Here is a 27,722-nt window from a genome sequence, read left to right as displayed (position 1 = left end):
TATTCGATGGTCTTTAGTAAAATAGCGAAATACCTCGGGTTTTTTCGTTTGAAAGCAGTTTCTCTGGTTTTATCAGTTTACTGTCAGAAATGTAAAAATGTCATTGCACGTGAAAAGAAGTCTCGTAAAACTGGTAAATATTTTTGATATTCAGGAATGTTATATTCTGTGCTTGGTATCAATAGAAGAGTATTGCATACAGTAATACAGTTAATTTACTTGCATTTTAATGCATTAATCCATAAGCATTAAATTTTAATTTAAAAATCATTCAAGAGGTCTGTATTGGAAAGTGTTTGTTTACAAAATAGTTTATCTCTTTTGGAATATATGAATTCATATTTGTGATTTTGCTCTGAATTACCCCATATTTGTCCCCGAATAACACTTTGACATCAATGAAACAATGTAATTGTAAATTGTGACGTCATTGATCTTTAAGTTGAAGGAGAATTCAGTAAGAAAACAACAGTAAAATATATTATTTTTGTCAATGGTGTCCACAAGTGTAAATACTTCTATTCCACGCTGGAGATATTTTAAAAAATATATATCTCCGCACCAAATCCCAAAAGGAATTAAAAATACTTACTTGCAATATGGTGGTTGAGTGGGACATAGCATGCTTACCCTTCTGGAGCACCTGATGTCGCTCCCATTTTTTTGTGGGATTTCATAGAGGACAGAGTCCTCATAACAGTATTTAATGTGTAATCACTGCAACATACTGGCAATACGATGTTGCTAATATATAATACAAGAGGCTCTTATAGAGCCTGAATCGCTCACCTGACAAACCATACCCTACTAACTAAGAAGGTAAAGGTATCATGCCTTGTTACCATGTTTGACCAAAAAAAAAAATGCTGAAAAAGAGCATGTATTGAAGAATGCTGTAAATTCAAAAGAATACCTAAGGCATTGTAAAATGTTGGAAATGCCTTCAAAGTGTTTTTAGAGCCTCAGGGAAAAAAATTGGACAGGGATCCCCCTATGCCCTATTATTCCACCAGGTCTGAGGGACATTAGCCCAATATAGATTTGCTGAAAAAGAACATAAAATGAAGTTAAACCAGTGGTATCCAAAATTTTCATTATCACCATTCATATCAGGAGACCATGTTTATTATATAAACCAGTTATCATTGAAATCAAAGCAAGTATAAAAATTAGCGGAAAAATGGCCGCCTAGAACAATCTTTTGTCATCACCATTCAACTTAAAACAACTAGTTTCTTAATGATGGAATCAGAGCAACTGGTGAAAATTGTCATAAAACGGCAGCTATTTTGAAAATTGCCGCCCTAAAAAATAAATTCATTACTGCCCGTCAACTCAGAATATCATGTTTATCTTGTGGGTAGCTATCATTTTCATTATTATTCTGTAGTTGAGGGAAAATAAAAGCAAAAAAAAAGACATTATGACCACAGTGTTCTATTTTTAGTACTGACAGCCATGTTTTTTTACCAAGGATTTATATATAGCAAGGATTGGATTCTTGCGCAATTTTACATAGTACGATAATAAATATGTTGCATGGGGTGATATACAGTGAGATTACCCATGATGCATTTCATTGATACTGAGTGTGCCCTGTTAATGGCGGACTATTTCCATCGCTTCAACATTTCATCATGATAAATGTAGGTATTCTGACCCATATGGTTTGAAAAACAAATTAAAATATCTCACCTCAAGTTGCCTCCAGATTTTTTCAAAGTTTTGTTTTGATGAGTACCTTGATATTTGAGACCTTAATCTCTTATCAAATTTTCAACCTGGTCCCACCTTCAAAGGTGTACTTCCCTCCTCATGAAAAATTCAAACTCCTTTTTCCAAACCCGACCAATTGTCATAAAACTGGTTAAAAATTGATCAGAAATAGTATTAGGGTGTATACAAGGAGTTTTATAGTTGAAGCTTTCCTTTCATTTGTGATATCAATGTTTATACAAGCCTTTGTTTTGACTCCTGACTGTGTAGCCCCCGCCTTCAAGGGTGGTTACGTTATTCATTTAAAATTTAAACTCCTTCTTCATATAGACATAGACATAGACATAGACATAGACAAGCTTTATTTAAAGTCGGTAAGACATAAAAGAATATACATAAGCTCTTATGAGCTTTTGAACCGACAAACATAATATGTACAGTCATACATAATTATGCAGGTAAGTAAAACAAGACATACATGTACGCACAGAAGACATTTAGACAAACTTAAAAACATATAATTATATCAGTATGTCAGTACTATGATACGAGAATATAAGCAGTTAAAGCATACAAACACTAAAAAAAAATACTACTACTACTAGCTAAAAAATAAAATAATAAGCAGATAAGGAATAAAGCTATTGTGCAACTAAAACAAAGTAACTAAAAAAATAATAATAAAACTGAACCAAAATAAAAAAAAGTCTAGTATGTGCGGTTTGTATGCTACATCAGTAAGAAATTTTAGTCTGAATTTTTGCATTCAAGACAAGTACATTCTTTACCATTCCAGAAAGATAATTGACTTTTGAACTGATTAAAATTTGAAATTTGCCTGAAAGATTTTGGAAATGAATTCCAAAGAGCAGGTGCAGCATACCTGAAAAAATCTCTTACCATAGCTAGTAGTTTTCACACTTGGAATCTGCAATAAATTTGTGTATCTAAACTTATTCTTGTGATCTTTCTTTTCAACAAGATTTGATAAGACAGGAGGTGCTAAATTATTAAGTATTTTAAATATTTCTATTGCCTTTGTTCTTGTTCTTTTTATATACATTGTTGGCATTTTTGCCTTGATGAAAAGATCTTCATATGTTGAATTATAGTCTTCATAAACAAATCTTAGAGCCCTTTCCTGTATTTTTTCAATTTTTGAGTATCACCTTCTGAACAAGAATGCCATGATAGTGGGCAAAAGTTAAAATTCGACTGTATAAATGTGTGAAATAACGTTAGTCTATTTAATTTAAGTTTTTAGCTATTCTTTTTAAAATATTTAACTGTTGCACTGCCTTTTTACACAAATTCTGTATATTGAAATTAAAATTTAGTTTAAAGTCTTTGTCTACACCTAATAATTTTACAGTTTCATCACAGCTTATTTTTGCAGATCCAATATTGAAAGTGGGTGTTTTATCAAAAGTCTTTTTGCCAACAGCTATGGCCTGTAACTTTTCAGGATTTGCCTGCATACAATTAAAGTGAGACCAGTTTATCAAAATAGTATTTTCTGATTGTAGTACATCTATTACTTCATTAAAATTTGGCGAATGAAAAGATAATTTGTTGTCATCAGCATAGTTGTATAAATCTTCTTTTTGAATAAAGTAGAAAATGTCATTTATAAACACGTTGAACACCAAAGGAGCCAAAATTGATCCTTGCGGAACCCCCTTTTGAATTTCTGCTCAGCTACTGACACAAGAGCCAATCTTTATTTGTTGCTTACGCCCTGACAAATATGATAATAACATGTCAGTAGACTTTTTGTTGAGACCATATGCTGATAAATTACAAATTAAAATATTACGTGGCAGACAGTCAAATGCCTTTGACAGGTCCATAAGAATGGCTGCCACATATTCATTATTATCTAACGCCTGTTTCCAGTCTTCTAATAACCTTAATAATGTTGTTTGGCAATCGTGGCCTTTTCAAAATACACATAAAAATATATCTAAAATAGTTTCAAAGAAAGTAGACAATTGTTCAGCTAAAACTTTTTCGAATATTTTTGATGAAATAGGTAGTAAACTGACTGGTCTGTAGTTGCTCTTTGTAAAAGGGTCATTCTTTTTAAATAATGGAGTGATTTGTGCCTCTTTAGTCTGCTTGGAAATATTGAAGTTTCTATTGAATGGTTAACTAGTTTAGTTATTGTTGGCACTAAGGATGATTTGCCATATTTCATGAGTTTAACTGATATTTTATCAACTGTTGCTTTTTTCACATTAAATTTGTCAATGACCTTTGATACAAAAGATTCATTTGTTGGAACAAATTCAAAGTCATTCTGTTTAAAGTCCTTTTCTTCAATCTTCTGAAGGCTTGGGTGGTTATTCTTATCAAAATTATAATCTTTACCTATTTCTTGAAAACCCGATCTATCATAAAATTTATTTCAAATTGATCAGAATAGGTCCGAGGGTGTATATAAGAAATTTTTTAGCTGTACCCTCCCATTCTTGCATGATATCAACATTTTTATTTGACCAACTGCTGATATAAAAAAATTTGGTGGCAGGAGTCCAGCCCTCGAGAAAGGCATTCCCTCCACAATTAAAGTTCTAACTCCTTTTTCAAAACCCAAACGATCGTCTTAAAATTTGTTTTAAATTGATAAAAATGATTGGACGGTGTATATGATAATGTTTATAGCTGTAGCTTCCCCTGATTTTGTGACATCAATGTTTTATATGACCTAATTTTGACTGTATTGGTGGCAAGTAGCTGAGGCTAGTATACTGAAATCTCACCACACGAGATATTGCGATAATTTAGAACAGGTCTTCACCAAAATTGCATCAGAGATAGATCTCATCATGGTGAACACTTTTCCCCATGTCAGAATTCTGTTAAATCTTGAGGTTTGGATATATATTCGAAAAACTACTGTCTGACTCCTATATTTTACGTTTTGTAATGGCAACCAAGTTTTTTAACAAATCAAAAATCCAAGGAGTCATTTTGTGCAGAATACTCTAAGAAGCAATCATCTTAAGTTTCTTCCAGTTTCATTCAGTAGTTTCAGAGGACAAGATGTTTGAATAAATTGTTAACAACAAAGACGCCAGACGCCAGGTGATGGCAATAACTGAAAAAATTCATTAGGAATAGATGGCTGAAAATCCATGAAATTATTGTTAGTCTTGAGTCCAGGAACTTCAACTTCTTAACTTAAACCATTTTAATTTCAATTACCTAGGTCCATGATCATTGACACCTTATAGAGGATTTTTGGTTTCCTTCAAGTGGACCTGTGGCAAGTGTCAAAGAGAGTCCTTTTTATTAGCTCACCATTGTGACCAATTGGAATCAGACTTGGTATGAATGTTCCTAGGGGTATCCTACATAGAACCAGTGTTGGGATTTATGATCTGTTGACAAACATGGTCGCTGTTACTAAAAATAGAACATAGAGGTCAGACAGTAGTTTTTTGCATACATCTCCAAAACTGTTAGGTTTAGCCAAATTCTTTCAGTAGCTGAAATAATCCTTATTATAAGGCGTACAAAAGTCTCCAGGGATCAAAGTTGTGAGACAACTGGTTGTAAGAGTTATTGCCCTTGAAAGATGAAAAATGGACAACTATTGGACAAGGTAAAAGTGTACAGCATGATGAGATCTATCTGTGGTCAAATTTTTCGTAATAATCTGTTAAGGTCTCACTAACCACTTCTAACGTTTCCATTACTTTACATGTTAAAAAAGTAATTTTCAAAGTCTCACTGTAAATTCCCAGGACAAATGACATCTTAAAGTTGCATACCGTTGCGAAGCTTGGAAAAAGAGGCTTCCAAAATCATTATGCTAATGGTACGATGATAGTAGAAATTCTTCACAAAATTTACTTGAATAAATAATACTGAAAATCCACATTTTTACCTGTTCTGCTAATTGACAGCATGGAGGTAAATTACTCACACATGTAAACAATATTCATACACTTTTGTAGTTAATTACATATTTATTTTAAAGTACACATTCTCAGCTTCATTTTGACTACTTTTAATCATAATACACACAAATAATGCACTTACAATGCATATGTCTAGGTTCAGTGTGTTTTTGGTACTACATGGGGGTGGCCATTTGACCTGGAAGTGGTTAGTGAGACCTAAGCCATATTGGAGTTATTGCCCTTTTTTCGACATTTTTTGCTGTTTTAATGTTATGTCTTTCAAAAATCTTCTCCTCTGACACAACTTGACCAATTGGAACCAAACTTAGTATTAATGTTCCTTAAGGTATTGTGCATAGAACTGATGTGGCTGTTGTTACTAAAGATAGAACATAACGGTCAGATATTTTTTTATATATATCTCCAAAACCATTAGGTTTAGCCAAATTCTTTCAGTTGTAGACATGATCCTTATTATAAGGCCTACCAAAGTCTCTAGGGATCAAAGTTGTCAGACAACTCCTTGTCAGAGTTATTGCCCTTGAAAGCTGAAAAATGATGTTTTTTTTACAGTTTTCAGCCAATATCTTGAAAACTATGATAGATAAAATGAAACTTTTAGTAGCTGAATTAATCCTCATGATGATAAGGCCTACAAAAGTTAGTGAGGATCAAAAATTTCTGACAATTCTTTTAAAAGTTATTGGCCTTGAAAGGCAACAAAATTATGTTTCAAGCAGTTTTCAATCAGTGTCTTGGATGGAATGAGGACAACACATGAAAAGAACAAAGCTGAACATGAAGTATCCTTACATGAGTCAGTTTACTTACATTTTAATTATTGCTGAACCCAATTTTGGGGGCTTGTGTATATAGGTTTCACCCTGTCTGTCCATCCATCTGTCCGTCTGTCTGTCATAACTATTTTCTAAGCAGCTTGCAACATTGTTATGAACTTTGTGGGATATATTATAACCACATGGAGTTGTGCATACTGTCAGGAATTTATCTTCAAACAATAATTTTTTAACTTTTGATTGCTGTTGAACGTAAGCATTTTTCAGCAAAACTTGGTCTCGTGTGTTGTCCATAACACCTCCTTTACAACTTGCAGGATTGTAATGAAACTCAATGAATTGTTAGATTATTATATGGAGAAATGCATATTCTCAGGAATTAGGGTGTCTTCCTCGAATACCAACATTTCATATGTTACATGTACCTTGAATGCTAACAAAAATATTTCAATAGATGTTTATATTATAACAATAGGTGTTTTTATAACAATTAAAATGTTTTTATAAGTATAATTGTGTCCAATACGAACAGTAAGTCCACATTTGTCCCCAAATATACAGGGTTCAAGAGGCTGCGAGGGGTATTAGTACCGTTGGGGCAATGTGTAGTTCATATTTATCCTGATATTGAATTGTTAATTTACAATGTGATCTTTACAGATATTAAGGTCATTAAAGCAGAGTAATGTGAATGTCAACAACAATACCAGCCAGTCAGTGGAAGATGCCCTCACATATTGTATGAAATATAGATTGATTAAAAAGACTACAAGGTTTGATCATATGCATTATGGATAAATGGCATTTAAGATTTAAATTGATTTTAGATCACAGGTAGCAGCACTTACTGGATGAAACACAAACCTAATACATGTTGTACTATTAAGAAATAATAAATCTATTTTAAACTGTGTTCTAGGATTTTAAAATTTTTTAGTATTACCAAGTATTTTTAGTATTAGTAATCATATATCCATATGAATATTTACCTTCCCACAATTAAAGTCTGTTTCCTAAAAATAACAAATCTTTAAAAAAACAATTCCAGCTTTCTACTTGCCAATGTAAAAGTGGAACATAATAAACAACTAACAGCTAAATTTGGCTTGCCTTGGGTAATGGGAAGGTGGAATTCATTGTTAGTAGGCTTAACCATTTAAAACCAGCAAAAAAAAATAGATTAAAGAGAATACTCCTGCTTCAAATGCACTTGAAAAATTATCTCCCTTCGGAGTAAGCTTATAGTAATTATATTCCTTTCTACCCAACCTTCCAATAAAATTTCATAAAAATCCCATGAGAAGTTTAGGAGGAATTGAGATTACAAGAAATGTGGACAGACAGCCAGACAGGTGGAATAATTCCTACAAATTCCCCCAAACTTTGTTTGTGGGGAGTATAATAAATGCCAGATTGTTTTAGCAGTACGAAAAAACTTCATGTGAACTCAAACATATTTTTGTTGAAGACTTCGAAGCGATTTTTGCCAATACAAGAACAACATACCTTTGATTTAAAATCAGATATTTATGTAAAAACATTCATATTTCTCTGCTGTAGAACACATGACCCACAGATCTTTATTAGTATATCAGACATTGAGAGAAGTTTACCAACAAATGCCATTAATTCGTTAACAGATATACCACCAATCATACAGGTAAATAATTATAGTAAGTCTTTGTGTATCGTAACTGTCAAGTTTCTAGAAGATGAATACAGTACATGTATTTATTTTTGTGGTGTACAAATTTTTGCTATTTTTGCAGTAGACGTAAAAGCATGAAAAAAACAATACCTTACAAAACTGATTTGTAACAAATGTATCGCTTATCATTTTTTTTAAACCAGAAAAATTGAAACCCGTGAATATGTTCATTTGGCAGAATCCATGAAAATTAGCAACCCCAAAAAAACCCCACTTAACTACAGTATGCATGATCTGACAATATTTTGAAAGATATAAAATATAAAAAAGAACAAATATTGCTTGAAATCTGTTAAACCTTACATTAGTCTCTTCTAAGACCTCCGGTCTATCCTAAGACCTTCAGTCTGTATCTAGTGTTAAAAGAAGAAGTATTGATATTGAAGCTAAAAAGACAGGTAATCTGAGGACAAAACAATGATGGACAAAAAAGACAATGGAATAAGAACGAATCATACTACATGAACAAAAAGCACACACAAAACTAAAAGCACTTACCCCACTTAAATCTGGTGTGACTTCAGTGCTCTTGATGGATAATCAGTGGTTCTGCTCATAGGAGGTCAAGTCTGGTGAAAGAGGAAAAATATATATGACAGATGAAGGTAGTTGGTCATACCTGTATTGGAAATGAATACTCCAATTGGGTCGGTCTGGTCATGGTGATGATGACTAACAATGTAGATTTTTAATTGTAATCTTAATTAATTAGGAACAAGTAGCTTTTGTACATGCTACTGAGCCCTAAGTAGAAAATCTGTGCATTGTTAAATTTGAACAAGAAGGAAAAGATTCTTGTAGTTTGATAAATTTGCTTCTGAATAGGATGATACAAATGTTTTCACATGTAAATATATTAGTAATTATGTAATCAGTTCTTTTCTTCATTTCAGGATAATGTATTATTATTGTGTAAAAAAGATAAGGACAGGATTGACTTTACCTTAGAACCATGCCAGCTCTGTGGTGTAAGTTTTTTACAGCATAATCTACATAGTCTGTACTATATTTACAAGAGATATCATGTTTTTTACCTTCTGTCTTTGTAGTTATTGAATGGAATACTGGAACAATATAACATGGTGTTTTGTTACGCTTATTGCTTTACAAATCTGAAAAGAATTGAATTGAAAAAATCCTTTATACATGTACAGGGTATGTGATACCCTTTATTGAAATTACACACAATATAAGTCCATTGTTTTTTAATTGTAGATATTATAATTCTAACTTCATGTACAAGCTGAAAATGAAACTATATAAAGTGAGACCAAAATTATACTTTGATGGAAAGACACACAAAGCAGTTAAAATTGTGACCATTTTAATACCCCCACTCTGTCTTGTCCATCTGTCTGCATTTGTCAACCTTTTTCTTTTTTTCTAAACTGTTTCTCTGTAACTTCTGTCACAGTCACTTGATGTTTTGGTTAATGCTTTATATAGGTGTGTTATACTGTCTGATTTTGGGCTTTGGTGACAACATTCTTGTTTGACAACTTAAAAAAACTTAAGAAAAAAATATTATACTTCATATAAAATTCTTTGTTTTACAAAGATGAATTATTCTGGCATACATCTTCCTCGGCAGGTTCAGGACTGTGGTATACTTGAGTATACCACCTGCTCAAACCAGAAATTTGTCTTATTATATTTCTGTTCCATTGTTCATTTTTCATACTTCTACCTAAACGAAAACAATTGGTTAAAATGATGAAAAAATGTAAAAGAAGAAATGATCAGTATTTTTTTGGTAAAGGGCACAATAGTTGTACTAAGAGGAGTGAGATTGTTCTGTCAGTTTCCATTCAAGAGTGATGCATCATCATGGTAATACTAATGTTTAGGTACAGAACTATCACTAGTGGGCATTGGTTCATAGATTACAAATTTCACTACTGGGCATTGGTTCATAGATTACAAATTTCACTAGTGGACATTGGCTCACAGATTACAAATTTTCATATGAAAAAAGTGAAGTTTTTGTCAACCAAGGACCTGTTTTTCTAATGACATAATAAGTAAACAGAGTATCCTATACAGAATGGATGTGGGTGAAATTCACAGCTACTATTCAGGACTTGTAAAAATTGGTAGAACTAGATTTTTGTGTTTCTTTTTTTAACTCATCTTGCAAAAAGGCCATGTGAGGTATTGCCATTTCTTTGTGATTACTTGTAAAAATTGGTAGAACTAGATTTTTGTGTTTATTTTTTTAGCTAACCTTGCAAAAAGGCCATGTGAGGTATTGCCATTTCTTTGTGAGGACTTGTAAAAATTGGTAGAACTAGATTTTTGTGTTTCTTTTTTTAGCTCACCTGGCCAAAAGGCCATGTGAGCTATTTCCCTCTCTATGTGTCCATTGTCCATCATCGTCATCAGTAAACTTTTTCAAACATCTTCTCCTCTGAAACTACTCACTAGATTGTAACCAAACTTTGCATGAATGTTCGTTAGGGTATTTTTTACAATCCATGTGTTAGAATTTTTGATCTGGCAAAAACATGGCTGCCGATACTAAAAATAAACTATAGGGGTCAAATTGCAGAATTATGCAAATAACTCAAAGACATTGGATTTAGCTAAAATCTGGTGGGGTAAAATTGTTAAGCTTGATGGGATGGACCAATGCCAAAATTTTCAGAAAGTTCCATTGAGGAATGAATGAGTTATGTGTCCTGAAATGGAATTTTTTCCCAATTTTTTTATTTCCAGTGTTAATTCTTCTCTGAAACTACTGGAGGGATTAAAAAAAACTTTTGTATGAATGTTATATAGAATATGTTTAACAATCTATGCTTGGGGATTTTTGATCTTACGAAAAACATGGCTACTGTTTATAAAAATGTACCATGGGGGTCAAATAACACAAAAACAGTTGGGTTTACCTGAAATATGGCAGGGATTAAAATTGTTCAGCATGATGGAATTACCTACATTTATGCCAAAATTTTCAGTTGACAAATAAATAAGTTATGGGTCCTGAAATGGATTTTTTTTTAAATCTCCTCTTGTAGGATGGATTATAACCAAACATGGCCTCCACTACTAAAAATTGAAGGCTTGTTGAAATTACTTGTAATCCAAAGGGTTTAGGCTAATTTTCTAGGGGGTGGGGTATTGATCAGCATGGTGAGACTGACCTTTGCCAAAATTTTCATAAAGATCTATTGGTCTCACTAACCACTTCTGGGTCAAATGGCCACCCCACCTATGTAGTACCAAAAACACACTGAATCTAGACATATGCATTGTAAGTGCATTATTTGTGTGTATTATGATTAAAAGTAGTCAAAATGAAGCTGAGAATGTGTACTTTAAAATCATATATGTAATTAACTACAAAAGTGTATGAATATTGTTTACATGTGTGAGTAATTTGCCTCCATGCTGTCAGTTAGCAGAACAGGTAAAAATGTGGATTTTCAGTATTATTTATTCAAGTAAATTTTGTGAAGAATTTCTACTATCATCATACCATTAGCATAATGATTTTGGAAGCCTTATTTTCCAAGCACTAAGATGCTCTGTATTGATTAATGATTCTTGTGACAATAGTACGGTAAGGTAGAGTCCAGCTTTAGAAAGCTTTGAAGACAATTTTTGATCAGGTGAGTGATTTAGGCTCTGTAGAGCCTATAGTTATCATCATCATTAGCGTTTCTGTTTTCAAAAATTTATACAGATAGTAAAAAATTGGAAACATTACTACACTGCACTAATTGCTGATACAGAAATAGTTATAATCTAAGTACTTTTCTTTCAGGAAATAGTGAAAAAAGTTCTTGCTGAAGGAGAAACTTTTGGATACCATGGGATTATCCCTGATCATGACAAGAAAACTATAATTGTAGAATACAGGTATAGTTGACTTGATTTTTATAAATCTTCTTATTTAAAAAAGATGATTGACCTTTTCAGCTATGAATTTGATGCATAGATAAATACGAAATGCAAATTTCTGAATATTTGTACAAAATTGTGGAAATGACAGAAGAACTGGATTTTTAAATATTTTATATTATTGAAAAAATGAAACATTTCTTACAGAAATACCTGTGATCTTGATTCAAAACTTTTTAAACAAACGCTGGTGGATAATCAGAGGAAAGGAGAGTAAGTAATTTATATATATTTTTTCAGTTCTCCCAACATAGCCAAACCTTTCCATGCAGGACATCTGAGATCTACCATCATAGGAAATTTTATATCTAATTTGTATGAAGCTGTTGGCCATAAAGTAATCAGGTTAAATTATCTTGGAGATTGGGGAACACAGTATGGTATGTTTTAGTAAATGGTCATTTGATACAATTATTGAATATAATAATACTATCATATAGCCAGCACTCCACAGTTTAGTTTAGTTTTCCACTTTTGACTAGGGATGAAAAATGACATAAATGGAAACTGGTGGTTGCTATAGTGATTAAAAATGAAGAATCTATTGTTGATAAAACATTTTCTGAAAAAAAGGGGACTTTAAAAAGTATTTTGCAATGTTTTATATATTTTCAATGTTGAAGGGGCTTTTTTTCAATGACAATTTGACTTCATTGTGAAAGTGAAAGTAAGTCAAATTTTCACCATGCTAAATTTAATAAGTGGATTACAAAGTGAAATAGCTCAAAATCTAACTGGCGATGCCCATATGAGGGAGGGGTTTTCGAAGGAAAAAGTTTGAACAGTTTCAGGGGATGAAATAAAAATTGCAGATATTTTGCGGGAAATTTGATATTTTTAAACCTGATTTTATGAACTTTTTTGCAAATTTTCGCATATTTTTGCATGGTTTCTATGGTAACCCTATATGCTGTGCGTAATTTTTTTCCAGAAAATTTTTACTGCATCCTGAAGGCCTTGGCTAGAGCTATTTCTAAATATATAGATTTACAGATGCTTGACATTTTTTTAAGTGATACATGTTACAAAGCATCAGATTACAAGACCAAAATTAGGCAGTTCTACAATACTGTGGAGTGCTGGCTTAAATATTGGAAATTTTAGAATGCTGTATCCAAGTTTCAGGCATAAACCTCACATCAGCAGCATTAGAACCAAATTCTTTGGAAGATTTTCAAAACCAAAAAAAAAACAATAATAGGAAGCCAAATCCAGTACTGAGAAGTTCTACCATGTGCAATGCAAGGAAATTTTAGGGGTTTTGAATGAAGTGATATTGCTAATTTTGCTAAATAATCTATGATATAATTAAGTTCAAACAAATCTGGCTACTGTACTGTGGTAAGGGACCTTTGGCCCATCAACAGTTAAGAGGTTTATAGTATTTATATGACTGAGTTTATTCAGTATTTCATGTATCACTTTACAATAGTTGTCTGATTTTTTTTCTGATTTAACTGATAAATATTGCTGATAAAACAATGTAAAATAATCTTGCCATTTTTAATACAATTTCAACCGAATAATATTATTATTTTTACATTTAAAAGACATGGTTAACACTTTTGTTCAGCAAGTATAAGTTTGCTGTGGCTCAAAAATCAATTTTCATGAATATAACAGGGACAATTTTGCCCATTAATGTACCTCAATTTTTCCTTTTATTCTCATTTTAGTTTTTGAATTGTCAAATTAGCTCTTAGCAGGTATTAATTCTTGTGTTTTAGGCTGAGCTAAGATGTGTCATTATACAAAAAATATTTATTGTGGGTAATATTTTCCCTTTTTACAAATAGTGATAAATCATGTCAGTAACTTACTAATTTAAACTGCATTCTGTAGTTTGAAAAAGGAGGTTTTTATTTATAAAAGGATTTTTTTCCTACTCCTGAATTGTGGTGTAATAATTATAAAGTTTGATTCTGACTTTTTTTATAATGTATTTTTATTTTGTATTGTATATTAGGGTTGCTTGCTCAGGGATTCAAGAAGTATGGAAATGTATCTGAACTTCAAAAGGATCCAATGAAACATTTATTTGAGGTAAGTTATTCCTGCTGCTCATCTCTGTGTGTATTTTCACTTTTTGGGGTCTTTTTTTATACCCCCTTATCATTTCATTGTCACTTCAGTATTTTCACTTTTCTTATGATTATATGTTGAATAAGGAACTTACACATGCCAATTAAACTTTTATATACCATTCTTAGCCTTTGTATATCAAGTCCTGATGCTGGTATATCAAGTCCTGATGCTTTGTATATCAAGTCCTGATGCTTTGTATATCAAGTCCTGATGCTGGTATATCAAGTCCTGATGCTTTGTATATCATGCTTTGTATATCAAGTCCTGATGCTTTGTATATCAAGTCCTGATGCTGGTATATCAAGTCCTGATGCTTTGTATATCAAGACCTGATGCTTTGTATATCAAGTCCTGATGCTGGTATATCAAGTCCTGATGCTTTGTATATCAAGTCCTGATGCTGGTAGAAAGTTATATGTTATGTTTTAATTGTTATTTAGAGAAATAAATGACAACTAAAAAGTCAGATTTTTCGAATGCAACATTCATAGAAATGTTGAAATTAAATTAATTAGATAAGCTCACAGAACACCATGCTTTAGGCATTTCAATTTTTTATGCCTGTGTTATTTTTAGATTTTTTTTTAATTCAGTTGCACTAGAGTGTAGATAACTGCATGAATAGTGTTTGAAAATTAGTGGTCATTAGTCTTGATTTGATGATGCTGAGGAGTCACCAGTTAACTCAATGTGCTACCATCAAATCCATGATTGATACCTTCAAAAACAATACATTGTCTTTTAATTCAAAATGGTTTGAATATTGTTTGAACTTTCCATAATTAATGTGGTTGGAATATAGCCTATGATGTTTTGAAACTACTCAAGTCAGATTATGTTTTACTTGTATTTAACAACATCTCAAATACCTTCTTACAAAAATATATGTGGTTTACACTCTGCTATAATTATAGAAACTTGAATATTTGGTAGGTGTGAGGGGGACATAACATTATTTAGGTGTTCTTATATTCTCTCTTTATATATAGGTGTCTTAATTTCACTGAGCTTGACTGAGGTTTTGAATACTGCAGCGGAAAGAAACACGACCTAAAAAAAAATAGCATATAAAATAATGTTATTTACCTGATTTTGATACTAGTTGTTTAAATAGGTTTATGTGAAGATAAATAGTGATGTAACAAAAGAACATGAAGCCATTGGGAAAGATGCCAAAGAGAGAGGTGAAACATATGAGAGAAGTTTAGAGATTTTTAGAAATATGGAAACAGGTGAGCCAAAATGAAATAACCCATTAATTTCACAATTTTATATAAAAGGGCTTTTCCGGTCTCCAATTCTCTTTATATGATTGTACATTGGTATGGCGCTGTTGTCGCCTCCATGTTGTCCTCTGTAGACATTTGGTTTTCATGTGATAACTTGAATATTAGTTGGTTGATCTTGTATATATATAGTTTTATAGCAAAAACATCAAAAGGAAGGTTGGTATTGATTCTTGGGGTTATGGCCCCTACTGTTTTGGAGTTAGGGGCCAAAAAAGGACCTGAAACAAGCATTTTCGTTTGGTTTCCTTCCTTACAATAACTTGAGTAAAAATGAAGGGATCCTTATGAATTTTATTACAAGGTGCCACACTTTCAAAGAATGACTGATTGGTTTTTGGGGTTGTGACTTGAGCAAATTAAGTATAAAGGGCTACAAAGTGGCAAGAACAGGTGTTTTTTTTTGTTGATTTCTGGATAATAATATGAGTGAAAGGGAATGAATCGCTTTGAAATTTTACCACAAGTGCCACAGGAAAGTTTGGATTGATTTTGGAGGTTTCAACTTTAACCATTTCTGGTCAAATTCTTATCCTATGTCAAATATCTAATCATATTAAAAGTTCAAAGCTGTATCAAGTTAGAATGGTGTGTCCACACTTGCCCCATCTGTTCAGGGTTCAGTCGTATTTAGTTGTGTTTGCAAAGCATTTTATTTAGCCAATGATATTAGTTTAGTACTTACTTATTAAATAATTGTGAATTATTCTCATTATATAGTAATAAATAATAAGTACAGTATAATCAAAATATTCTTCACAATTTAGTAAAAATATTGTTGCATTTGTTTTGCACTAGCAAACTCATGCAATATAATATTTGCTCTAGACAATATTCTTGAATTCACAAAATGATAATCAACATATGATAATATGGTCATCTGCCAAGAATCCAGGAAGATTGTACTAGTGCATGGAAGGAGATTCACTCACTTATGTAATCTTTGTGTTCCTCCACTTTTGTGATAGTTTGTTTTTGTACTCTTTTGAATCAGTTATTCCCTTAATAAAAACATTCAAGTGACATTTGAGTGACAGATAAGCATTATATATTTTAAGTTCAGCATTTGTCTACATTACCTATTGACATAAAAATTCTATGCACTGTTCATTTTAAATTTTTTCTAGTAGAATGTGAGTATGGGTATATCTTAAACACTTAACAACAACATTTTGTGAATGTTAAATGTAATTAGATATTGTTTGCTTTAGGTGAAGCTTCAGAGGACTTAGAATTATGGAAGAAATTCCGAGAACTTAGTATTGACAAGTATAAAGAAATCTATGAGGTAATCATATCTGTTTGAAAGCACAGGAAGGATAGGGTTTTGTTAGCGATTTAATGGTTTTGAACAAAAATGTATAGAAAGGCTAGGTATTACATGTAGATGTGCATGAAGGAAGATTATTATATCTGGATGTCTGCAAAGGGAGATAATGAGAGTTATGCTCTTTGGAATGCTCACATTTCATTATTGAAGCTCCTTCTCTACTGCTGTATGGATTTTGATAGGTAGATCTAAGATGATGATTTGTTAAAAGCTCACAAATTTGTGGTTGCCTTCTGGGATTTAGTGCAGGAGATATAATTGGTGGTCATTGGTTCTATGGTAAGCATGGGGCATAAAAAAGGCAGAGTGATAAAGGTTAGCTCGAAGTCAGGATAAAAATGTGTCAGAGTGTTGTATGCCAGCACGTAAAAAAACATAACCTGTCAGTTGTTTTTATCTTGAACTTTATGGTAGGACATTAAACTGCAATCAATTCTATAGTATACACGAGAAGATTACTTGAGAGCTTTGTGTTTAAAGTTCAAATAAAGTGGGGTGATCTTTTTTGTAAATTTGCTCACAGTATTTTTAGTTTTCTATTGAAAAATCATATTCCAAAATTGATAAACCAAGACAAGATAAAGAAGCAATAAATATTTATGCTAACACATGTAGGTAAACATGTGTATTGGTTAAATTTACATGGAATGAAAGAGATTTAGATGTAATGTTTTGGGAAATTTTTCTTCAACATGTGGTAAACTGCATTACATATCTCCAAACTAGGGACTGCTATGTCAATACCTTTTTTTCTTAGTTTACAAAATTATTCTTTACAGAGATTGAATATAAAGTTTACTGAGTATGAAGGAGAGTCGATGTATTCTGAAGAATCATTAAAACTTATAGAACAACTCAAAGAAAGAGATTTACTCCATATAGATGAGTAAGTATTAGACATATATCATATGCATCAGACAGGAAGTGGTAATGAACACAAAAAATTTCTGTGGAAAAAACATCTGTATTTTATATTTCCCATCAAGGAATTTGTTTGTTAATCAGTATAGTAGTACTGAAATATTGTGACTTTTAACTGATGAATTTTAACAAAGATTGTGTTTTTACAATAATAAAAAGTTTGTTCTTACAAATTGATTTTAGATGTACATGTGTAATTAAGAAGTAGTTGAGTTAACACTACTATTATATGTTTTCAGGGGTACAAGCCAGGGTTATATAGATGTAGGAGACTATGATAATGATCATAGTAGAGCTATAATACAAAAGAGTGATGGTACCACCCTGTATCTGACAAGGTAATGTTAACTTGACATTGTATTAGACAAGGTAATGTTTACATGACTTAGTATCTGACAAGGCAATGTTTACTTGACATAGTATCTGACAAGATGTTTACCTTACATAGTATCTGACAGGGTAATGTTTACTTGACATAGTATCTAACAAGTTAATGTTTACTTAACTTAGTATCTGATAAAGTATTAATTTCCTGATATTGTATCTGTCAAGGTAATGTTTACTTGACATTGTGTCTGACAGTGTAATATTTACTTGACATAGTATCTGACAAGGTAATGTTTACTTAACATAGTATCTGACAGGGTAATGTTTTTTTCACATTGTATCTGACAGGGTAATGTTTTCCTGAAATTGTATCTGTCAAGGTAATGTTTACTTGACATTGTAACTGACAGGGTAATGTTTACTTGATTTTATGTCTGACTAGGTAATGATTACTGTGAAAGTTTTTAATTTGTGGATACCAATTTTCGTGGATTAGGGAAGAAAGACAAGTTCATTGATTCTTGAATTTTTGGTTTTGAGGTTTTCAGTATACACATCAATAAGAATACTCGTTGTTGGGAACCAAATTTGATGATTTGGCCTACTTACGAAAACCACAAAAATTGGTACCCCGCAAACAATAGTACTTTCAAGGTGCTTGACATTGTATCAGAGAGAGTAATCAAGGGAATCAAGCTTATAGCAATAATAAAAAAAATGTAATGTGTGGCCAAAGACCAGACATGGAAAACAGACATACACAATGAAGAACATAAAGTAACTAAAATCATACATACAAAGTAACAAAAGCAAATGAGTAACTCAGACTCCACTAAAAACTGGGAGCGTCCTCTGCTTTTATAGAAATACCCATCTGCATCAAACAAGGTAATGTTTACTTGACACTGTGTCTGATGAAGTAATATTTATTTGACACTGTGTCTGACAAGTAATATTTACTGGACACTGTGTCTGACGAGGTAATATTTACAGGACATTGTATCTGACAAAGGTATGTTTATTTCACATTGGACTTCAGTTAAGATTTTCAATGACATGGGAATTCTTTTCACATTTGATGGAAGTACTATTATGGTATCTGTATAAAAAGATATTAACTGCACACAATGGAAAGAAATAAAGTCCCCTCTTATTTTTCATATTTTTCTTAATTTTTTTGCCCCGTGCATGTCCGGTTGTTAAAAGAATAGGCCTGCAGCAGCGCTAAGCTTGTCGTAAAAGGTGACTAAATAGTGCTCAGAATTCTAGCCGGGGGCTAGGGCGCTCTATTCACAGAGCAACTTGGATGTGTGCCCCAGGTGGTGGAATGGGGTACCCCTGGTGTGTAACATGATGGGGTTGTCAGGCTATAATACGGAAAACCTGACTGCAAACCATAGTGGTGCACCGTGTTGGGAAAGATGCCACGTTCCTCGCACGTTAAAGAACCCTTTTGTGGTATTCTCCTGGAGTAGGAACCATAGGGCTCCGCCACAGGAGGCTAAATTGCCCGACCATACCCATCTCTCCCTATTTCCAGTGGCAATCAAAATTTGTCGACCCCATTGTCCTTGTGTCCCATCCCTTTTTCATTTCATCATCATTTTATGTTCATTTTATCATCAATTTCATGTTCATCGTCTGAATATAGCTAAAATATTGCTGCTCGGACGTTAAACCCCAACAAACAAACAAACAAACATCTTAATTCTTTCTCAGTAAAATGACTCCAATGCACAAACAAATGATATATTTAGTCATGTCTCAGTAAGTCTAAAGTGCAATTTTGATAATTACAGATTATTTCAGTGCAAAATATGTCGAGTTAAGGACCTGTAAATATATTTTGCTCTCTAGTTAAAGCTTAGTTTATACATCTTTGATCATCAGACTTTTTTTTGTTTTAAATATTTTTAGGGATGTTGCAGCAATATTAAGTAGACACAAACGATATAAATTTGACAGGATTCATTACATTGTAAGTTTGTTAATATATCTGTTTGTATTGTACTAATTATACCAATTAAATTGTTATTGAAAGTTTTGGGAGAGATGGTGATTCAGTTTTCAATTAGTCTCTTAAAATACAGATTTTTGTTGCATGTGTGTCTTTACATGGATGTAATATGATATACTGATGTCTATTCACCCTCATGTTCATCCAAGTGCAAGACATTTCAAGGAATGTTATTGACTGGTACAGTGTTTATCTTCTGTTAAAAAGACCTTTTCATTCTTTTTCTTCTATTTTTTTGTTTCGTTTTTGTGGGACATTAAACCAAAAAAAGTGGAACAGGTGTCATACCTGTTAAAGTTTGGAACAGTTCATGTGGGAGATTTTCCCTCACCGACACTATCTCATGTGGGATGTTTTTAAGTTAACGCAAATTTATTAAGTAAATATGCAATAATTTAGTTTTTTTACACAGAAATTAAAGTAATTTCAACCAAAAACTTCCCACAAATCTTACATTTCTATGTTGGAGGTTCTAAATGTTTCATTGATATTTGTGTGAGTCCTCCTAATGTGGGAGGGTTAACACATATGAGGTGTATCATTTGCTTTAAAGCAGTTGTTTTTTAACATATTTAAATTCATGAACAAATTACTTACGAAGCACCATCTTTTATAAGGTATAGCACATTGATAAAACCTGAATACTGGTAAATGAAATTTATATGATAAAATGATGTAGTATTATATACTTTCTGAATTATGCTTATCTTCAGGTAGAGAATGGCCAAGACTTACACTTTAAATTGTTCAAAGGAGTTTTATTGAAGATGAATGTACCTTGGATGAACAGGTATTTCTTTGTTGAATTTACTTGTTTATTTCTTCATTTTATGATATTAATAAAACAATCCATTCTCAGTATTTTAATTTAAAATTGACTAGTACTACAAAACATTTATAATAAGGAATGTGTATTTTATCTGATGTAGAAATGGCTTGTTATGTTAACCAACGATTTGCTTATTTTGCTGAATGCTGTGTAGTCGAAAGTCTGTAGCTCAAATTTCAATGGGTCACATTCAAATGTGAAATCAGGGATTGAAGAAAATGAATGTATTATAATCAGTTTCCAGACTTTTATTTTCTGGTTCCAGTTAGATTTGATTTTATAAATTACTGGCTTCCTAAATTTAGTTTTTCTGTCACAGTTGGTTTAATCTCACTCTTTACCACTTGACCTTAAAGATGCTCTTCTTCAGAAATGTAAGTCATGTGATCATTATTCTGTTTCCTGATTTATCAGTTACTGATAACTTTGTGGTGTTCACAAAACTGTATAAAAATTGTTTCTCATGTGTAGGAAGAACAAAATTGTACTGTTTGGGCTGTGTTTTTTCTTGCTTTTTTTGATACATTTCTTTATTTTTTTAATATTTTGTGTAGTTTTGATTTGTAGACATGAGAATACTGACATGTGATGGAGTTTGGGGTTGGTTGTCAGTTTCTGTTTTTCATTTCATTATTTTTTTTTCTTTCATCCTGATGACTTTAAAACATTATTGAACTTCAATCAGTGCCTGGAAAAAATGGCAGTTTTGAGGTCAAAACTGGAAATATCACATTGAGCCTGTTAGGCCAAGATGTGCTGTTCTGTTGAGACATTCAGAATTGATGTTTTTCTGTTCATCAATGACATCACAATTAGTTCGGCATGACATTGTCATTGGAAAGTGTAGATTATTTTGAGTATTATGGCAGTAGCCTGTGATAGAAAATATCAGGCAGAAAGAACAATGGAAAAACAATGAAGTTACTGATATATTAGTTTACATGACTGGGAATAGTGAATACATAATTTGGAAGTTAATGATTTATAAAGTAGAAATGAGGAATTGAAAATACAGGAATGGGTAATTGTGGATACATCTTTGGCAGGAATAGGAAATGTAGGTTACATGAATTAGGAATGTAGGTTACATTAATTGGGAATTGTAAATTCATATTTAAAGGAATAGGGAATGTAGTAAGCAGAAATGAGGAATGTAGGTTACGTGAATGGGTAATTGTGAATACATCTTTAACAAGAATAGGGAATGTAGTTTACTTGAATAGGAAATCGAGGATACTTAATTTGAGATTGAAAAATTAATTTTAAATACCTTAATAGGATTGGAGAATAGTATTTGTATGAATGGATAATTTTGATTACATTTTAAATTGGAATTGAGAATGGTGAATTCATGAATAAGGGCAGTGTTAATAAATCTTAATTAGTAATGTGGAATGTTGTGTACAATAAAAGGGAATTGTGGGTTAATCTTTAGGAGGAGAGTGTATATATGAATGAGGAAGGTGAACAGCGTATGTAAAATTGGTTCAGGAATTATCAGACCAAATCTAAAGTATTAAACTTTCTCCTATATCTATAAGTGTAATGAAAAATTACCATTTTTTTTCTAATTTGAAAGAATTTTCACCAGACATGTCTGGTAAGCCATGTGAATTTAATATACACTGTGTTAGTATAGCTTCAGTAGGAAAAGGGAATATTTGTGTCTATCTGAAGGAAAAATGGTGTAAACATATATAGGACTTTGTGTTATAGTTAGTGTATGTTAGTTCTGTGACATCTTTAATTTGAATAGTGGCATTGTTTATACAAAAAAATCAAAATGTCATTAGCTTGAATTTTGTATGCACCTTTCCCCTGTCTGAATGGATCGCAGTATACTGTTCTACCATTGTCCTGTCCTTTGTGTCTGTTTGTCTCACTTTTTGGCAAAGTGTTTTCTGCAACTATTTGTCATAGCTACTTAATATCCTGGTTTATGTTGACAGTATACTAAAGTTGGGATGCTGGGATATCATTTATGGGTATTGACTCACAAATTTCTTGTTTTTCATAATTTTAGATACACTGATAATTTTCATGTAAAGTTCGGTAGAATATCTAACTTAAGTACACGGAAAGGGAAAGCTGTATTTTTAGAGGACATTTTAAATGAAGCTAAAGAAAGAATGATAAAAACTATTCAAAGTAAACAAAGTAAGTATCTTTACTAAAACCTTAATTCTTTCATTTTGTTCATCTGAAGATTGAAATATTTACAAAATTTTTGTATTGTATTTGCATATTTGAAGGCATCATTTGTAGATTTGATGGTTCAAATTAAGTATGTGAGCATAATTTGTAAATGGGTATTTGTGACCATTGAACCAAGATTAATTACTACAAATCAGCAAAAGAATTCATTTTTCTATTGAGACTGTCAAATGCATGTAAAAATTTCAATAAAAAATATCATCTGAACAAGTGTTTTGAGGCTGTTGATCATTTGTTTATGTTTAATATCCAATGAAAATTTCAACTTCCCATCATAGTAGAACGTCATATAGTTACACTAATTTTTCCAAAAAATCTGAAAAAATGCTTTGTTTTTGAAAAATGAAATGTATCAATTTTCATTGATGGATAGCGTTGTATTAACTGTATGCTTTAGGATAACTAATTATGCCAAAAAAAAGGAAAATGCATAAATTGAATTGTCACTGTAACTTAGTAATCATGAATTGTTTACACAGTACACGACACAACAACACTGTAGAAATACTTGATGTATAAATTTATTCAACCTGATTTACATTTTTATTGAATTTAGTGCAAACAAATCAATAATGTCCAAGAACTCTTTATGTTGAACAAACATGATCTTTGATGTAAATCGATATACAGTGTAATATCTGTCACTGATGAATTGATATCTTGATTGAAATTTATTTTAGCCTCTAAAATGGTAGACTGCATAGAATCTGTAGCAGACACATTAGGTATCAGTTCTATTATCATACAAGATCTGAGGGAAAGAAGACAAAATACATACCAGTTTAGCTGGGAAAAAGTTCTCAGTTTCAAAGGACAATCTGGGGTAGTTTTACAGTATGCTCATGCTAGATTGTGTAGGTATGGTGGTGTTTAATAATAAATTTATTGTGTTCAGTACATCCCCAAAAAAGATATGTGTTTCATTTTATCATTTTGAAACTGACAATTGAATTGCAACATAAATCAACTGTAAAATGATTTTTATATTTCTGTTTCATCTCACCATAAAAGGTAATAGCAAAATTACCTCACTGATAAAATGATAGTCATGAGTTTTCATTTATGGATACCATATGCAGCAAGTTGATATTTACATATAAGAATAATATGCTCTGATTAAATTAGTATCCACAACCACATGAGTGAAAATGGTCTGTTTGAATAGTTAAATTTTGAATTTCCTAATGATATCAAATACATATTATGCTCTGTAAGTTATGGTTTATTTTTTAGTTTGATTGAAGGAAGTGGTTTTGATGTTAAGTGTACTGAGTTTGATAGTAAATATCTTACTGAACCTGAAGCAGTTCAATTAGTACTTCATATTGCAAGGTAAATGGAATGATGAATTCTGTATATATAACCTTTATTAATTGAACTCATAATGAACCATAAAACAGCAACCAGACTAGTAAGAAATAAGTACAATCAAACCCAAGCATATAATAAAAAGATGTCCTTTATTTTGAGGACTATTATGAATTCATGGATAACTAATTTTGTATCATGGAAGCCTCATTTAAAGGATAAGCATTTTTTTCTCCTTAAATTTCATGTTTGGACAATATGTCTTCTGACTTTATTTCTGCCATTGTTCTCTTATAGCCAATGTAGTGCTCAGCAGCCCTTTTCACAATGGTAAGAGTAGAATTAGTTGTAAGTTGTGATGTCACAATACTTTGATCTATTATGATGTCACAACTTATGACTAATTTTACACTTACAATTTTTTGTGAAAAGAACCGCAGCACTATAACTTTAGCTCAATACAAAAGTCAGACAATTTGTTGTCAGTAAGTGCTGTGCTTTTCAAATTCACAGAGAGAACATTTTTGACAATTAGGCAATGATTCAGATATTTTAATACAATTTCAGTTATGAAGACACAGTAAATAAAGTTTTGGTTAGTTTAGAAGCATGCCATCTAGTTCATTATCTGTTTGGTTTAGGGTAAGTGTGGAAAGTATTACCTTTTATAAAAAGTACATTTGAGGTTGTGATCTGGGTGGATATTAGTGCTGAATATCTCAGCATCAAAACATTAATGTGTAGGTAGGCAAGGATACAACAAGCTTATGTTTAACTCTATTAAGCAATTACTTTCATACCTAATTTATGAGACATCTTTCTGTTTTTGTGAAAATGTAAAATCTTTTTGAAAAGTGTAACAATGCTATGGTAGGAAAGACTTAAAATTACATTTTAGTATTTTCTTCATGGATGATGTGGATCTTTTCTTAATATCACATTTTGGTTTTCATTAACAATATTGCAATAATGAATGTATGTACAATATATAAAAATTAATGAATATTAAGTATTTAATTGTTACTGTCAACTTTTTGTGTATGAAATACATGTTCTACTAAATTTTTTTTATTCAAAATATTCTGGTTTAGAGAATCAGATATATTATGACGTCACTGTCTGTCATCATGTCATAATTTTACTCTATAATGTTTTGATGGATAAAGTAAGGCAGCAACATTTGATTTTCATGGGCACAGGCTCTTGAGGGAAAAAAGCTGTGTTTCCAAATTTTTGGGAAAAAGTAGTTTGCTGCCAGCTGTTTGTGTTTTACTCTCAGTTTTTAATAGCATTAACCTTATATTTGAAGAAGAAATCATTTGTGACAAGTCATGCAAAAAAAATATTAAAAAAAAAGTTAAGTCTCTGACGAAAATCAATAGCTGCCAAGAAAATCAGATTGTTCTTACCTAATATGTTTCTACCATGTTTGTATTCATGTAGTTGTTCTTAGAGCTATGGAGAATAGGAAGACAAGCATGTCAAATCATAGGCACACTCAATGGGATGGGGGGTGGGGCACATTTCTTGGGAATTCAAGCCTCATTTCATTTGAATGTTTTGTAAATTTTGTGTATTTTAGAGACAGAAATTTACCAGTTATAGTCTGGAAAGCCAACCCTACCCCACCTCCTTTTCTAAAGTGCTAGATCCACTCCAAAATAGATAATACCACCATTTTAAAAAATAACTTGCTTGCTTAGTCTAACTTTTATTGTAGACAATTCATCAGTGCAGCTCACCGTAATTTAAGGGTAAAAGACCAACCAGAAGAAATAGCAATGGTAAATATCTGTACAGATTCAAAAGCTCTTTTTAGCAAGAAATAAAATAACTGTCTCCAACATTGTATTGATTACTTCATAATGCTTTTCATAATTGTTTTCTTTACTTGTTTTCAGTTGCAAAATTTCACAATTTTTTCCTAAATTTAAATTTACTTTATCAGTGTTTTTTTGATCTAGCAATTCAGAGATTGATTTAACAGTGTTCCTAGAACCTTGTGAAAATTAAAATTTCACAAAAACTATTCCATGTATGTATAGTATTACATTTGTTCATTGCAGCTGTAGTTGTGTAGAAGTTTTAGGTTTTTGACATATTTTTGTATTGAAAAAAACTAAGTTATGTTTTGATTTATTCTTTACAGGCTCGTCTACAGATGTTCAAATGTGCAAAGACAACATTATCTAATGGAATGAGGTTACTTGGAATACAACCTTTAGATAAAATGTGATAAATCTTGTGTTTTGTTCTTGTATTTTATCAAGCAATACTTTGTTAGCTATAACTGAAACCATTCCTGCTGAAGGTTATCCTATAATTTAGGCTTTCATAGCATTTTTATTTTACCTGTATTATATAAATACTATTTGGTGTATATTTGTACTGAGATGACAAAATTAGGAGATATTTATAATTCACTACAAAACAAAAACAAACAAAACATGTCGAAACATAGTCAGTCAATCTCAATGTTCTACTGCATATAGATTCAAAAACACTTCTATTAACATATTGCTTTATTGAAACAGAAAGTTTGAAATCAAATTTGTTGTGAAAAATGTGCACATGTACCATGTGAATCAATGACTACATACCTCTTACTTGATTGATTTCATGGAAAACTGATAAGGAAAACTAATAGTTGATTTTGGCTAAAATGGAAGGTACCTCATTGCTTGCAATAGAAAATTAACTTAATAAGTAAAAATATAAGTTTTTTTATATGTATAAAGATAAAATCTTCTGTTACAAAAGGGTCAATATTGAAAATAATAAAATCTCAGTGCTGATGTTCATTTAAACTGGTATTACACTGTACATTCAATACGGTCAAAACAATAATACCTGTTTTCTAAAAACATCATATAACAAAAATGCAGCATTTATAAATAGCAATATTTACATATATCTGCAATTTTACTGTCATCATCATAAACATGTCAATAAATTTTGTGTTTCAGTCTCTATTTTTAATATGATAATTTAATATGATTCTTTTTTATTCCACTTCAATGATCAAAAGTATTGAAGGAGAAAACTATGTTAAAAGGGAATATAAGTACATTGATTATACTCTCTCTAAGTTCTTGGATTCATAAAGGAATCATATTTTTCCACTGTCTGTCCATCCATGTACATTGTACATGTGCAAAGCCTCATGGTGGTTGTTTGCAAAGGGAAGTAATCTTATGTAAGTGGGATTTACATGCTGACTGTTAGGCTGTCCACATTTCATGTAAGCGCAACTCCTAAAGGGATTTTAATTTTTTTTTTATTTATAAGATGGTTGAGCATCATATGTAGATGTGCATAAAGGTATATAGCTTCTGTCAGAGGACTCTAAAGGGAGGCAACCCAACTTAAGGAT

At 31.6% G+C, this 27,722-nt stretch overlaps 1 protein-coding gene across 3 annotated transcripts; it reads left to right on the top strand.

Annotated features, from left to right (window-relative positions):
* The first annotated feature begins 42 nt into the window (after nucleotides 1–42).
* LOC148615830 (putative arginine--tRNA ligase, cytoplasmic) lies at nucleotides 43–26,594 on the top strand. Of its 3 annotated transcripts, none has more exons than XM_088582477.1 (19): nucleotides 43–133; nucleotides 7,082–7,194; nucleotides 7,982–8,081; nucleotides 9,023–9,097; nucleotides 11,896–11,990; nucleotides 12,273–12,412; nucleotides 13,999–14,075; nucleotides 15,232–15,349; nucleotides 16,615–16,691; nucleotides 17,513–17,619; nucleotides 17,894–17,992; nucleotides 19,899–19,959; nucleotides 20,712–20,788; nucleotides 22,851–22,984; nucleotides 23,722–23,899; nucleotides 24,275–24,373; nucleotides 24,917–24,991; nucleotides 26,070–26,133; nucleotides 26,499–26,594. In XM_088582477.1, exons 1-19 carry the CDS (start codon nucleotides 98–100, stop codon nucleotides 26,583–26,585), a joined length of 1,812 nt encoding a protein of 603 aa, XP_088438603.1. In that variant the 5' UTR covers nucleotides 43–97; the 3' UTR covers nucleotides 26,586–26,594. The 3 variants fall into 3 exon arrangements, 2 of the variants coding, with proteins under 2 accessions (XP_088438603.1, XP_088438604.1); XM_088582478.1 differs by lacking the exon at nucleotides 43–133 and adding an exon at nucleotides 5,182–5,323; XR_015922070.1 differs by lacking the exons at nucleotides 26,070–26,133; nucleotides 26,499–26,594 and having other exon boundaries at nucleotides 23,722–23,895; nucleotides 24,917–24,941.
* Nucleotides 26,595–27,722: the final 1,128 nt, after the last annotated feature.

The sequence above is a fragment of the Perna viridis genome, chromosome 5 (assembly GCF_037379345.1).
Source record: "Perna viridis isolate PV_CMFRI_1.1 ecotype Kerala chromosome 5, ASM3737934v1, whole genome shotgun sequence".
Lineage (NCBI taxonomy): Eukaryota > Metazoa > Mollusca > Bivalvia > Mytilida > Mytilidae > Perna > Perna viridis.
Note: the sequence above shows the minus strand (reverse complement) of the source record. Positions and strands in the feature narration are given on the sequence as shown.

Coding starts and splice junctions, on each gene's coding strand:
- LOC148615830 (XM_088582477.1), top strand. CDS start 98: ATGTCATTGCACGTGAAAAGAAGTCTCGTAAAACTG. Junction 12,413..13,998: donor AGATTGGGGAACACAGTATG/GTATGTTTTAGT, acceptor ATTGTATATTAG/GGTTGCTTGCTCAGGGATTC. Junction 23,900..24,274: donor GCTCATGCTAGATTGTGTAG/GTATGGTGGTGT, acceptor TTTATTTTTTAG/TTTGATTGAAGGAAGTGGTT.